Source organism: Polypterus senegalus, chromosome 6 (assembly GCF_016835505.1).
Source record: "Polypterus senegalus isolate Bchr_013 chromosome 6, ASM1683550v1, whole genome shotgun sequence".
Lineage (NCBI taxonomy): Eukaryota > Metazoa > Chordata > Cladistia > Polypteriformes > Polypteridae > Polypterus > Polypterus senegalus.
Genome location: NC_053159.1, coordinates 130,240,569 through 130,256,035, shown reverse-complemented (window position 1 = coordinate 130,256,035; position 15,467 = coordinate 130,240,569). Strand labels below are relative to the sequence as shown.

At 36.6% G+C, this 15,467-nt stretch overlaps 1 protein-coding gene across 1 annotated transcript in view; it reads left to right on the top strand.

The window, feature by feature from the left end:
- taok1a (TAO kinase 1a) overlaps positions 1 to 15,467 on the top strand; it is a 245,509-nt gene that overhangs the window by 98,969 nt on the left and 131,073 nt on the right. Inside the window, exon 5 of the mRNA XM_039757195.1 lies at positions 863 to 964. Within this exon, the coding sequence (XP_039613129.1) occupies positions 863 to 964 (102 nt within the window). The remainder of the gene's footprint in view (positions 1 to 862; positions 965 to 15,467) is intronic.

The following is a 15,467-nucleotide window of genomic DNA, read 5'->3' as shown; positions in this document are numbered from 1 at the left end:
CTTGCTGCCGGGAGCCGCCCATGGGACACTACACTGCGCGAGCAGCGAAATCGCCTCCGTTCAGCTACTGCTTGCAGCGTCCCCAGGCCAAAGATGACGGAGCGGGAGTTACTGAGGCGCCTGCGTCATGTCCCCCTTACAGATAAAGGAGCATCTGCGGCCCGTTTGTATGTCGGATGTCCGTAATTTGGGGACTACCTGTACTGAGATGTATGCATGTAGATTTAATTTAGTAGGCCACTGTGAACACCAGATTTCGAACATAGCCAATTAATTGTACTTTGTAATGACTCATCTTGGAAATGTAACATGTTAGGATTGTTACTTAATAAATATACTGTTTGAAGAGTGAAATTATTTGGATTGAAAAATACTTGAAAAATAACACTGCACTAAATATCACTTTTACAACCTACTTGATGCTAATGAATTATCAAGCTTGAAACATATCGCTAAATTTCCTGCTATGACAGAATCATTGATATGTGTTATGGGAAATTGATGTTTGCACCCTCAAGTATTGTCCATAGTGTGTATGGCACATTTGATTTACCACCTTGTGCTACTCCACAAAATCATTTTTATGTGTCAGTGTCTCATATCAGTAGTGCTGCATTTATTTGATTAATTGATTTAATCCTTATTTTGTGCAATCATAGCATTCACTTGCAGAATCAAAAAAATGTAAGGTTAGAATGTAGGGGTTTATTTCTATGGTGTTTTTAGGCTTGTACTGATTGACTTCAAACTCTATTTTATTAAATTAGATGATGAGTTCAGAACAACTGACATATTTTATTGATGTTCCAGTAATTCCACAGTAGTATTATAGTTTTTCATATGTATTAATTTTTTCCAACAGAAATGGCAAGATATAATCAAGGAAGTAAAGTTTCTGCAAAGAATAAAGCATCCTAACAGTATAGAGTATAAAGGCTGCTATCTACGAGAACATACAGCATGGGTTAGTATTTCTTTTTATTTATTGTGAATTGCTTTCTCTGTCAGTTCCTCGGTTTTACAGTTATAAAAAGTAGTTCTTCTTTAAAGTTGTGATTTATTAGCTGCTTTGGTTAAACACTGTCTGTTGTATAAACAAATCTTTAATTGTTTTGTAGTTTCTGAGAATGTGTCATTGTTTTGAGTTTCTCTTCAGTACTCTCTGTTAAAAGGTTGAACTGACTGGTTAAGTCTTTTTAAATATACTTGTGTGAATATATGCATTTACTTTTTGTTTGTTTCCCTGAAAGCATTTGTATGCTGTCCATTGAGAGACTTTTTTCTTAAAATGTTCATTAATAGAAGTCAATAAATTGCTAAACAGGATAAAAATGTACACAGACAGATAAAGTAAGAAAAAACATGGGTTAAGCTGCTTAGCGAACTCCACTGGTATAACCAGGACAAAACAGTGTTCAAGACTAACCTATTTTAAACAGCTTGTATGACATTACAGTTGACAGACAGTTTTAAGTTGTTTCCCTTGATGGTTAAGTTTGAAAATAGAATTTAATTTGTGCTGAATAATGTAACCTCTGTCATTTTCATCTGAAGCTTTTGTTTTGACATCCATTTTGACCAATAATGGTTAGGAGATACTGCTGAAATAAAGTGGAGATGATAATACAGTGAAACTCCTACATCTAAAAGTGTTGAAAATTAATCTGAGGGTGGATATGCAGGAAAATGTAAATAATAACATTTAAAAAATGAATGGAAGGATTAATGTATATCTGAGTTATACTTATCAGGGTGTGAAGTGTGACATAATTTGCTTAGGTTAATCACTATGAACAAAACAGAGCAAACATTTGAAAGAATCAAGGATGTTGGACCTCAACTGGATCATGTAGCCTTAGAATGCAAATGTACAATGCTTGATATTAACAGGAGGAGTATAAAGACAATGCAAGAAGAAAAAAAAATCATCTATTATTAAAAATATATATATATCTTGGGAGGGAGACTAGGGAGACGAGACGTGATCTTCTTCGAAGACAATTTGACGTCCCGCGAGACAACATTTAAAACAAGTTCACAGACATGTAATCTAGCAGTTGTTGGAATGCTTTTGGCAGACACACTTCATGTGCTCCCAGCTCTTCAAACAATGACAAGCAGAACATGCAGCTCGCCAGCAGATGATCCGACCACTTCTCCTTAACTTGCGTTCAGTTCCCCCCTTCACAACACGAGCGGCTGAGAGGCAAAGTGGCAAAGGGACAGCTGCTGTACAGGCTTTTAAATGATCGACGCACAGCGTGACAAGCAGAACATGTAGCGTGCCAGCAGCAACAAGTCAGCAGATGATCCAACTGCTTCTCCGTAGCGTGCCATCAGCTGCCCCCCCTTCACAACATGCGCAGCGTTGTATGTCTTGCGAGAAAGAGATTTAACCACGCCTGGGGCTGAAAATAAAGGACAAGTATTATTTTTACAAAAGTTTTAAAGTAAAAGTGAAAATAATGCATATGTAACAATTCCCATGAAAATAACAATCTCTTTAAATTGTATATTGGGTAAACCAAACCTGGGGGTTGGCAAGTGAAGAGAGCAGTGGGGAGTCCCCTAGTAATTATTAGTTTAAAGCTGCAGTGCCAAATTTTAGGTCCATGGGTGGGATCATCAATATTCATTCTTCAAAATATGTTACATATGATGTGTGTTGACCATTAGTTTTCTAAAGAACCCCTTAATTTGGGTTTCATATATAAAGTCTGTCCATATAAAATTTAGCTTGATTATATTTACATAATGTCATGAAAATGCATCACCTGTCCTCGCTTGTTTTTATCTGTGAAATATAGTAAACTCATTCCTATAGTTAGAATGAAAAATTTCCTGCGGTGGGTTGGCACCCTGCCCAGGATTGGTTCCTGCCTTGTGCCCTGTGTTGGCTGGGATTGGCTCCAGCAGACCCCCGTGACCCTGTATTCGGATTCAGCGGGTTAGAAAATGGATGGATGGATAGAATGAAAAATAGCTACTTGTAATAACTCAAGAAAAATTAAATAAAGGTGACATGCCACACTGCCATAAAACTGTTTTAACATGATGCCAAAGATGTGACATTGAAGGTCATGGCAGTTGAACTTCACACACTAATTTTGGTGCCACTCCACCCTTCGGTGGCTGACATGACTGCTTCTACTATACAGAATTAAAGAATATGGTCTATGATCAGTCACCAGTATGTCTGTACCTTTTCCAGTCACTCAGTAATATTCCACATAAGATCTTGTGCATGGGACTTGTGATATTCAGTTTGGGTGTCTTTGGACATAACCCTGATCTAAATGCTATTTGGTCCCCAATAATTTCCTAAACACATAAATGCTGAAACACCCTTTAGTTACAGGCCACTTGTGGTGGGTCAGTAACTTTTATACACACCACATTGCAATTCAAGTGATGTGAAAATTGCATTGATTGATTTGTGTTAGTGATGAAGGTCTGTGACTTTATTGTTTAATTTCTTTAGCAATTTTGAAAATATATCCAATCAACAGAGTAGTATCCAATAATTAATAATTGAAAAATATCTATTAATACAAAATGATTAATACTAGTGTAAAATCTGTATCAATATTACCCAATGAAAGGAGAAAAGGAACTGAAATAAATTCCCTATTAAGGGATTAATACTAGTTAAAGCACAGTAATTAATTAAAATTATATAAATAAATAAGAACTTGGAAAGGAACTGATTTATTGTATAATGGGAATACAAATTGTGCAGTCAGCCAGAAGATCAGGGGCTTACTGTTTGAATCTGAAAGATCAGGGGTTGTGCGCCAGATATCGTGCATTGGTTTGAGCCACAGAAGCCTCCCACCTCCCAATGTCACTGTCCATTTCTTAAACTTATATCGGTTAGGACAGCTGCACCTTTTTCATGTCTTTAACAACCTGCAGCCAAAATGAATTTGAACTAATTAATGTTGGATCTTTTAATGTAATCTGCAGATATTGTTCAAGCAAATTAAAGTATACCCCCAAAATTCGTGGGGGGTTATGTTCCTAGAGCACCCACAAATTGTGAAAAACCGTGAATTTTGGATGTGGTTAAAAAAATGCCAATTTTCATAGTTTAAACCCTAAATATGCTCCCAAAACACATTAATTTCAAACTCAGCTTAATAAATTACCTAAAAATAAAGAATGTAAAGGTAAACCTATATACTGTACTGCTATGTCTCCCGCAGTGCTAGAATGTAAAATACAGATGTTACCGCTATATGTACTGTGATTCATGCAAGTGCGTTTTCATTGCCAGAAGCCTTAGACAGTGCAGCTCGTTTCAGCAGCATCTTGGGGCTTTAAGCCTTAAACTGCCACACACTTGGGGGTTAATGCATCCCTGGACAGCAAATACATTTTTACTGCACTTTAAGTAAATGTCGCAATTAACAAAGAAAAAGTGAAATTTTAATGGAACACTTTTTTTCATGCAAAGAGCATCACAATTACTTCAACACTGATCATTTTACACACTGCTAATGAACTGTAAAAACTATTTAAAAAAACTACTGGAACAATATGTACAAAGTGCAAATGACGCCATGGATGTAAATCACTGAGCCAACTGCACTTGAACTGGCTGCAAGCAAGCACACAGAGGTAAGCGGTGACGCTGGCAGGCTAGTCTTAATGCGGCTGCAGTATTGGGTCACAGAAACACAGGAGATTGTAGAGACATGAACTTTATTTAAACACTTCAAACAAACATGTCTCTTTCAGAAGTAAAACGAGCACAGTATGCAGTTATTTATCCATTAAACAATAGACAAACATCATATGGGAGCACAGCCCCCAACAGGAGCAGAGAGAATGTCTTGGGGAGGAGAGAGAAACAAAGCAATCGGCCAAAAAGGACAGGTGGTGTTCAGCAGCAAGGAGAAATGAATAACGTGTAGTGGTCCAGTGCCGCTAAGATTCAACTGTCGAGAAGAAGGTGATTTATTTATTTTTATGGTGGAGATTCCAGGGACGCACCAAGCCTTGACCTGACAGCGCACACTCACAAACAAAGCAAACCGGTAATCAAACAGCAAATAAACAATGTAATGAAAACAAATGAAATAAAAAAACGACGATACCATCCCTGTTCCCCTTACGGTGATTACACATTAAATACAACAAAGCACAAACAAAACACACACAGTAAATCATGAAAAATGGCAACGGATGAAATGTAATGATGAAAATAGATAGTGCAGAGATCCGCACGTTGAATGGGAATGTAAAGATAGTCCTACCGGTAGTTCCTGAAATGGTGAAGACGGGTTCAGGGTTGCTCCTTTCTTTGCAGGATGGCCATGAACCCACTTACAGTCCTCATGTACACAGGCAGACGATCCAGGACAAAATTAATAAGTACAAGTAACCCAACAGAAGGCAGACAGACAGGAACTTGAAACACAAATTACAAAAACTTTTTGTTTGCTTTTGGTGACTAGCCCCCTTTTTAAAAGCCACGCTGATACCCTCTGACCTCAACAGCCCCAGTGCACTCAGCAGAAGACCAATCTGATCTGCTGCAAGGACTCCTGGGAGTTGCAGTTTCAAATTCTATTGGCTACTTTCACCATCCCAAGCCGCAGTTCTCTCTACAGTACAGTATTGCCATGATAAAAGCCATAAAAATTGCGGAGGATATTTGCAGTTTCCACTAACAATTATTAATTAGGTTCTAAGGAAAAATCCATGAATGACTGAGGCCGCAAACTCTGAACAGCAACTTCGCTGGGGTCTGCTGTATATATGCTTTCTTGATTATATATGCTTACATGATTGCTTTCCCTTTCCATTTATTTCCATAGCCGTGACTTTTTCTGTTCGGTATTAGTTACTGTAACTAAAGCAGTAGGAGAAGGGAGCTGCTGTTTGCGCTTGCACGCTCTGTCCAGTGTCTGACTCACATTAGGAGTACGAGTGACTGTCTGACAAGTAAAAGAGAAACACGGAACATATGCAAAATGTACAAGTTCAAGTGACCACTCTCAGGGTAAAACTGAAATGGTAAACTAATTCGTAGCCAAAGTTGCACAGAACATTTCTACTTTTTAAGATGGATGAGGTCGCAAATTCAATGCTTTTCAATTGGAAATTTAGAAATTGTAAAACTTTGTACAGTGCAACGTGCTTGAGATATCTCAACAAAAATTGAAATGTCTTGAGAAATTTCTTTGAAGAAGTAGTATGCCATAGATAAACAATCAAAATAAGTATTTAAAAAGCCATTCTTCCCAGTTCCTTTGGTTCCTCATTGAAGAAAATCATGCAAGCCTATATAGAGTTTAATATTGCCTTTCAAGACGCATTAAGAAAAAATTCAACAACTCAAGTAAATTTTTACCTACATTAAGTGAATACTTCTTCAGCACAGGTTATCAAAACAAACCCTACAATCTATCCTGCTAAAGAAAACTTTGATACTTTGCTACTGAAATAAGTTTTCAACAGACATTGGTGTGCATATATTTTAGGTGATACTTTGATGAAGAAATATAATTTCATTGGTTTCTAACCTTGAAGATATATAGAGCATTTCAACATACATGTATCAAAAGATATAAAATAATTCGTGTTTTTACGTACTTAAAATTTCTCCAACTTTTCAAAAAATATAAAAATAAAAAATTGTCAGCACTTGGTCCTGATAACATTTTAATAATTGTCATTGGTGTGTAGAACTTTATTTCCTTAATTTTTTCACATTTATGTATTATTTTTAGTTGGTCAGTCATTTAATATTTGTTAAATGCATAAATAATCATTCTGCAGAAAGCATATTAATGGTTTTGAATGGACACCTTAAGAAAAAATTAATACTTTTATATTTTGACGAGAGAAAAATGTAATGTTGTTTCATCACATCATACAGCATAGAAAATGTAATAACGCAGAATACAAGTTTTGACATTAATAAATAAAAAAAAAGAAAGTAGCTGGAGCCCTACTGCCATCTGTCTTTGATGCCCACGATTATTATTATAGCATGCATTTTCTGCAATACACTTGTTTATACAAATTCAATCACTTAAACACATACCAATTTTAGGACATATATGCTATATGCGGCTTAATTAAATGTTGTGGTCGAAATTTAACATCTTATTAAATAAAAGAACCTTCCTCTAATAGGATAATTCTGTAATCAAGCAGGAGAAATGCTGTTCATTGTATCTTTTAATTACTCCTCAGCAAAATGCCTTGGAGGGAGCATTCTTCAAAAGCAGTCTGTTACAGAATGGACAGAATAATCAGAATGGTCCAAGAAACAAAGGATAGAGGTTCATTTTAATAAACTACTGAATTTACATACATTGTCAATCAATGCATACATTTCACTCTGGTTGGTTTACACCCAAATGATCTATATAAATTAAAAGTCTTTTATATTATATTCTGGTGGTTCTTATACCTTTTGAGATGAGCCACCACCCTTGAAATTTCTGTGCATATAACAATTGTCTTATTCTAGTGTTTAGGACATCTATTAAGTTCTTAGTCATCTCTTAGTCATCCTTCAGTACATTTTGTATATTACATCAGCCTTTATTCTGGTACATTCTTTATTTACTTGATCATCACAGTAGTTTTCTTAAACAAATTCTTAAATTTCAGTGTACATTTTGTTGTTCACTTGATCTTTATCTCGTTTCCAACATTTATTAACCCTTTATGTTGTTTCATTAAGATGAAATCTACGTTACCCTAAAATTATTCTTCCACAATGTAAACATTCTAATTCAGCTATAGCATGTTGAAGGCAGTGTGTACTGAGCACACACCTTTTTACTATACCATCTCTTCATTTTGTTTTGCGTGTGGATTTGTGGCAGCCTTGGCTGCTGCTCCTTTGTTTTCTTTTGCCACATCCACAGATATGCAGCCATATGCCACATTGTGTCAGAAGGTAATTGAATTCCTACTTCCCACCATGCCACTGCAACATGTGCATCACTTTTGCAACAAGTGAAAATGAAGTATTCCTAACATGCTAAACTTTGTTAAAAATGATGTACAGAAATTTTTCTGATTGAGAAATCTCTACTAGTGTCTTATTTCTATCGGTGTACCACCAGTAGTTAATGGATTTGTTTGCTTTTTGCCTTGCATAACACAATGCTTGCTCACATAAGTGTGTCTTCGACTTTGTGTGCTACTGTATGTGTCTGTTCTCTTTAAAAAAAATTACTTTAATCAAAAGCAGCATCAAAGTATAAAAATGTACCATAACTTTTGTTTGCCCAGTGATGTAAATGAGAGAAGTTATTAAAAGGGGTCTCATTTTTGCCATTTTATCCACCAGCTGATCTTTTTTTCAACTAAGCAAAAAGTCTTAGAGAGTAGTACTGTATGTATCTGAGAGCGTCATATAATGGAGACTAGCAGAATACCCGCGCTTCGCAGCGGAGAAGTAGTGTGTTAAAGAAGTTATGAAAAAGAAAAGCAAACATTTTAAAAATAACGTAAGATGATTGTTAATGTAATTGTTTTGTCATTGATATGAGTGTTGTTGTCATATCTATCTATATATATAGCAAAATAGCTGCGATTGGCAGCGGAGAAGTAAAAAGAAAAGGAAACATTTTAATAATAACGTAACATGATTGACAATGTAATTGTTTTGTAATTGTCATGAGTGTTGCTGGCATATATATATATATATATATATATATATATATATATATATATATATATATATATATATATACACACACACACACAGACACATATATAAACATATATATACATATAAACATATATATATACACATCTATACACATATATACACATATATATTTTTTCTGAAAAAAAAAGCTTTTAAACTGCATTTGAATTCAAAACAGAAACAAAAATATCATCCCTGGTTAAAATTGGGCAGACTTAAAAATAAAGTGGTAGTTTAAGTACTTTAAGTACATTTTCAGAATAGTATTGTCTTTAAATAATAATAACCAAAATTTCACCATAAAGTGCAGTTTTCTTCTTAAAAAATAAGTCAGAAACATAAAAGGTAATTTGACCAGCTTACTCTTTAAACTCTGAGTAACATTAGCCAAAATTATTTTGTACATTAGGCTAAAACAGTGTGATCATTGAACATTTTGTAATTAGATGTATTTAGAATTACTAACGGTCACGGAAGTCCAATGATCCCCAGTAAGAGCCACAAAGTCCGCTTTCTGTAATGCATCTAATTTTGCTTGCTTTTCAGTGTGCACAAAACCATGCTTTTATCAAGGCTTCGCTCGGGTAGTCGAAATGATCAGTCGTAGGAACGCGCTTTATTCCGACTCTAACATTTTTGTAGCTGTGATGTGTGCATCAGTGTAATGGATGTACCAGGAAATCATGCATTGACAAAAGTTCCCGTTTGCTTGGAATTGAAAGTGTGATTAAATGCGTTATTTTTTAACGCGTTATGGAGTACATGCATCGAAGCTTCTCAACTGTGCTTGTGCTAAGAAAGGGAAAATTTAAAAAATAACGTAACATGATTCTGCGTTAACCTAATATTTTTCATACGTCCCAAACCAAGGAGATGGGAAGGTAAAATGAATGGGTAGCGCGTACATAGTCAGTACATCCCTCTCGGGAATCGAACCTCGAATGTCGGCGTTAGAGGCTTAAGACTCTACAATTGCGCCACCGCTTGTCTATGCTAAAGTATGTATTGTAGATCGGGCTATAGATATACATTTATATATATACCCGTGTCGCAGTGGAGAAGTAGAAGTTATGAAAAGAAAAGGGAACATTTTAAAAATAGCGTAACATGATTGTCAATATACAGTAATTGTTTTGTGAGTGTTATTGAATGTTGCTGTCATCAAGGATTTGATTATCATTATTTCTTTCAATCAGGCTCGTATTTGTACGATGTGTTCAAGTTACATTCCGTGTTTGTCAATCGTTGTAAAGATAAGAGGTTTCATTCATCGATTAGTTCCTTACTGCATCAATAAACAGCTCGTCTTCCTTTTTATCTGTGATGTGACAAACTGCATGCACGGGTTTTTTTTACGCTGTCTTCCTTTAGCGGGACATTGACTTTTCCACCGTGTGCTTTGTTTCCACAGTAGCTGCATTTATGAATATGCTTATCAGGCGCTTCATATTTTTGCTGCCTTTTCAATTGTGTAATTGGTTTTGTTCAGCACTCTTTGGAACTGTTGCTTTTTATCTGTGCACTGCATCAGTTCACGTGAGCCACTCGGTGTACTTGCATCGAAGGTTCCCAGCTGTGCTGGTGCCATCTCGTGCTATGTCCATAGCTTTATTTAATGTTACCTTAGTCCTGGCACTTAAAACTTTCTCTGGCAGTTTCGCTGAGTTTGTGTCAAACACCACCCTGACCATCTCATCTTCCTCTCCATAAGCACAGTCCTTCACCCGTGAATATTTACCCGTGGCAGTTTGCTATTGGATTGCCGCTGACGGATGGCCTTATATGGGCAGGCACTAAATTACAAACGCCAGCGGCAGCCTGTCTATGAACTTAATTTAAAGTGTAGGTTTACATCGTGCTTTGTTTCCGAAGTAGCAGAACTCGCTTCTTATTGTTTCGCTGCCTTCTCAATTATATAATGCATGTTTTCTTGAGCGCTTTTTTGAGGTCTTCCTGGTTTTCTATGTACTGCGTGATTACGTGGGAGGCGTGATGATGTCACACGAAACTCCACCCCCACGGCGTTGAAGCTCATCTCCATTACAGTAAATGGAGAAAAACTGCTTCCAGTTATGACCATTACTCGTAGAATTTCGATATAAAACCTGTCCAACTTTTGTAAGGAAGCTGTAAGGAATCAACCTGCCAAATTTCAGCCTTCCACCCACACGGGAAGTTGGAGAATTAGTGATGAGTGAGTGAGTCAGTGAGTGAGTGAGTGAGTGAGGGCTTTGCCTTTTATTAGTATAGATTAGGTTACAGCATAATTAAAGATGAAAGACCCTCTTATGAGATCAACTTATTAGTACTTCATAGTTGTTCACATCCAGAGAACATATAGAAGCAATTTAGAAAACTAGTTTGATTTTTTTTAACTTTGATTATTAAGAAAATGAATAAAGCGTTTAGTGAAGGATATAATCAGTACAGTAATACAGACTTTGTTCTTCCAAAGGAAAAAATGAAAAAGAAATATCCATTATTTAGTTAAGAGAGCTGTTTGACAAGAGAGCCCAGTATAAAATGCCTCCCCTTACAAACAGTATTAAGACAACAGAAAGGCTTTATTTGGGACATGTCATGCCAGTTTTGTGCTAGCATTAATTATTTCTGACCAAAAAAAAAATATATATCTTTAAATATTTCTCACAAAGAGATGTTTTTCAGTTCAATAAAATATCAGACATCGTCTCCTTATTAAGTTGTGAGGGCATGGTTTAGAATTCTTTCATGGTAAAAAAAAAAATCTTTGAGCAATGCAATATAGGGTTTCAAAACAGTTTTTTCATTGCATCATTTTATCCAATCTGATATTACTTGTACTATTGCTGTTAAAAGATTGAGAGTAATTTTAGGTCCAAGGCTATCAAGGAGGTGTGTAAATAATTTTAAAGGATGTCTCCATTCAAAATTTTTTCTTTTTTTAATATGTTACTTAACCCATAATGGCTGGAAAAAAATGAATTTCATGGATTCAAGTAGGCAAAATAGGGAATGTGCAGAATGACAGTAATCTTGTGTAGAAGTGGGGTCTGCCGGTTTATGCAAATGTAGACTGTTTGCTGAGTAAAAGTTAAAGGCACAAAGTTTAGCGAAGAAAGTGCTGTGCTAGTGCTGATCCAGTAAGAAAGAAAGGTTATTAAATATATATTACACTCCACACCCTTCATCTTATCTGCTTTGGCACCTATTGTTTACCTTTTTAAGTTCCTTGACAACCCTCGAATTTGAAGAAGAGGGATTTTCCTCTCAGTGAATCAAGCATAATTCAAAGAATGGGGGCCAGGAAGGTACCCACGTTGGAATAAGCACAGTTTGAAACAGGAATAAATGTCATGCAGTATTGTGTGCTTTGGCAGATCGGGAGTGTTTCCCATGTGAGAATAAATCTGAGATAAACTGATTGCACTACTATTTTTCATATCAGGGCATAACCTTGAATTATCCACCAGTGTCCACCTGCATATCATCATTAAGTATGCCATACTAGTCAACAATCAGCATTAAGCACTTTTTGAAGTTAAAAAACAGGAAATAATAATAAAAAAAGACTGCTGATTAACTAATTGTGGCATTTAGCTGATGGAGATGCTGTTTTTCAGAATGTGATAAGAAGAGAACAGGGCAGTGAGTTTTGAGTAAGTAAACATAATCAGTAAGCTTTTTTTTTTTCTTTTTTTTGTAGACAACCATTCATTTCCACTCTATACTGAGGCATGAAAGGTAGTCAATATTTCAGCAGTTTTAGCTTTGAATAAATCAACTTTAAAATCACCTTTGTAACACTGCTGAATACTGCTTTAATATAGAGTTCTGCTACAATGTTTCACACCAACAAGGACTGTATGTAGCATGTTCAACAGTAAGCAGCTCAAGTGATCTAATAATATTAGTGCCTGATACATCCACTTAATAAATGGGACTTTAACTGAGGCCCATTGACCTAGGAAATCTTTAGCAAGAAACTGGGTAACACAGTTAGAAATATATAAAGCTCAAAATGTGTGTGTGTGTATATATATATATATATATATATATATATACATATATATATATATATATATACACACACACACTAGCAAAATAACCGTGTACTGCCTTAAAATTTTTATTAAGAAGAAAATGAAACCTTTTTAAACTGAGGTAAAATATAACAATAATTATTTGTTAAGGATCTCTTTGTATACCACATTGTCGGTTTGGCCCTCCAGTTGTAATATGACCAAGCTGTGCGCTGAGCTTACTCTTGAGCTTGCAACGTACAGTTGGCCATGTGAAAAGTAATCTTGTTTCAAATCTCACAGCTTGGATTGCTGCTGTCATAATCGGTTTGAGTTTCATGGTTTGTTTCAATTACGACAGTATTTGCAGGACTTGTGTTGAAGTGACATTTGGCATCTGTCAAGCGTTGTAAGCATACAACCGGTTTCATCGATAACTTCACATCCAGCTTTTGAGAGTTTAAACATTCATAGACATCAAAGTGTCCACTACTGAAATCGTCACCTGTGAATCTAAGATGTTTAAGAGGCATTGGCGGTTGTCGAAAGGTGTAAAATATTTGGTTATTTCAAAAGCGACAACCAAACAATTCAGCGGCAGCCATCAACTCTCATGCAGAACCATAGGTGAAGGGCTTAAGCATTTCACTCTTATAGTGCTCCTGTGTAGTATAATTATCTCCTGTACCGTCATCAGTCCACACCTTGAACCTTTCCCAGTCATTCAGTACATAAGACACAATGTTCCTCCGGATATCAAGAGTGAGCCTGATATGGCCGTGCAATATGTAACAAAGAGAATGGAAAAGGCATGGCAACCACTCGGTAAGTGACAGTTCTTTGATCGGTGGTGATCACCTCGATAGACATGTTAACGGGGGTACGGTTGGAACGATAAAGGAAATGGGTACCTGAACAATGTAAAGTAAGTCTAAAATACCTACACAATAACTATAATCGTAATAAATGAACAGTAAAACAGCGGAGAAGCCGTGGATTAAATAAAAAGGCTGCAGTTATCAGCAGGGAGACGTGAATCCCATGGCGAAGCAAGGAAGGGAATGTAGAGACCGGAGTGATGGACGGCCTTTTATAGGCAGGCAGCCAACAACGTGGGAGGGATTGGGATGGGGGACCCAACGCTGCCTCACACGGTGACCGAGCTGCAGGCTATGGACGATATATATGTTTGAAGTAGGATTCAGTTAGCGTTGGGAACCCGCGTGCCAAATTTTTTGAAGATGGGCCCATAAGTAACAAAAACTGTTGGAAAGTTCAATATGGCGGCCGACAGTGGTGTCATACCACTGAAATAAGTACGTACAATGGTTTCGGTTAGCACAGGTAAGCCGCCAACCAAATTTTGTGAAGATGGGGCCATAAATAAGAAAGCTTAACATGGCGGACGTTGTTGAACGTTATGACCGTTATGACCGTTACGTGTAGAATTTCGAAATGAAACCTCCTTAACTTTTGTAAGTAAGCTGTAAAGAATAAGCCTGCCAAATTTCAGCCTTCTATCTACACAGGAAGTTGGAGAATTAGTGATGAGTCAGTCAGTGAGGGCTTTGCCTTTTATTAGTATAGATGCAGTGAAACCTCGGCCATAATTTATTCCAAAACTCTGGCCGTAAACCGATTTGGTCGTGAACCGAAGTAATTTCCCCCATAGGATTGTATGTAAATAAAATTAATCCGTTACAGACCGTACGAACTGTATGTAAACATATTTTTTTTAAAGATTTTTAAGCACAAATATTGTTAATGATACCATAGAATGCACAGCGTAATAGTAAACTAAATGTAAAAACATTGAATAACACTGAAAAAACCTTGATCAACAGAGAAAACTAACACTGCAAGAGCCAGCGCTATAGCACTACGAACACTTTTTTTTAATGAGTTTTAAGCACAGGGAAAGAAAATAACATTTGAAAAATCCGTAATTTAATAATCCACCAAGAAAAGTAACATTGCAACAATGCACGATATGAACTGATCGCTGTAAACAAAAGTGAAGTGGAGGTTAAAATCCAATAGAAAAAAGTCTTCATTAAATACAATGAGGTTAAAACAATGCTCGGATCTGTCTCTTTAAAAACAAGCCTGGTGCATTCTTTAACTGCCTTCTCGGCCTTATGCGTCCAACCATCCGTCTCTCGTGTGTGTGTGTGTGTGTTTGTGTGTCTCTGTCTCTCTCCATCTCTCTCGTGTGTGTGTGTATGTATGTATGTATGTGTGTGTCTCTCTCGTGTGTCTGTTTGGGTCGCTCGCTCTCTCTCGCTGCACAGGGAATGCACAGGGTGAGACTGAACAAGTGTGAAAATAATCGGCTCGCACAAACCGAAAGGGAAACTGGCTTGTTCGTATACCGTACATCTGTACATTGTTCTACAATTCAGCACAATTTGCACAAAAAACATCTGTATAGCAGGGTGATTAGAAAGAAGCCCTTTCTGCAAATGCTCATTTAGACAAGCCAGATTAATTTTGGAACAAAGTGCTTTGGACTGATGAGACAAAAAATGTTATTTGGTCATAACAAAAAGCGCTTTGCATGGCGGAAGAACAACACCACATTCCAAGAAAAACACCTGCTACCTACTGTCAAGACTGAACAAGTGTGAAAATAATCGGCTTGCACAAACCGAAAGGGAAACTGGCTTGTTCGTATACCGAGTCTGTGGTTGCGAACAGATCCAAAGTTTGGCGAACTTCTTAGTTGTAAACCGATTTGTACGTGTTCCGAGGCGTTTGTGAACCGAGGTTCCACTGTATATTGTATG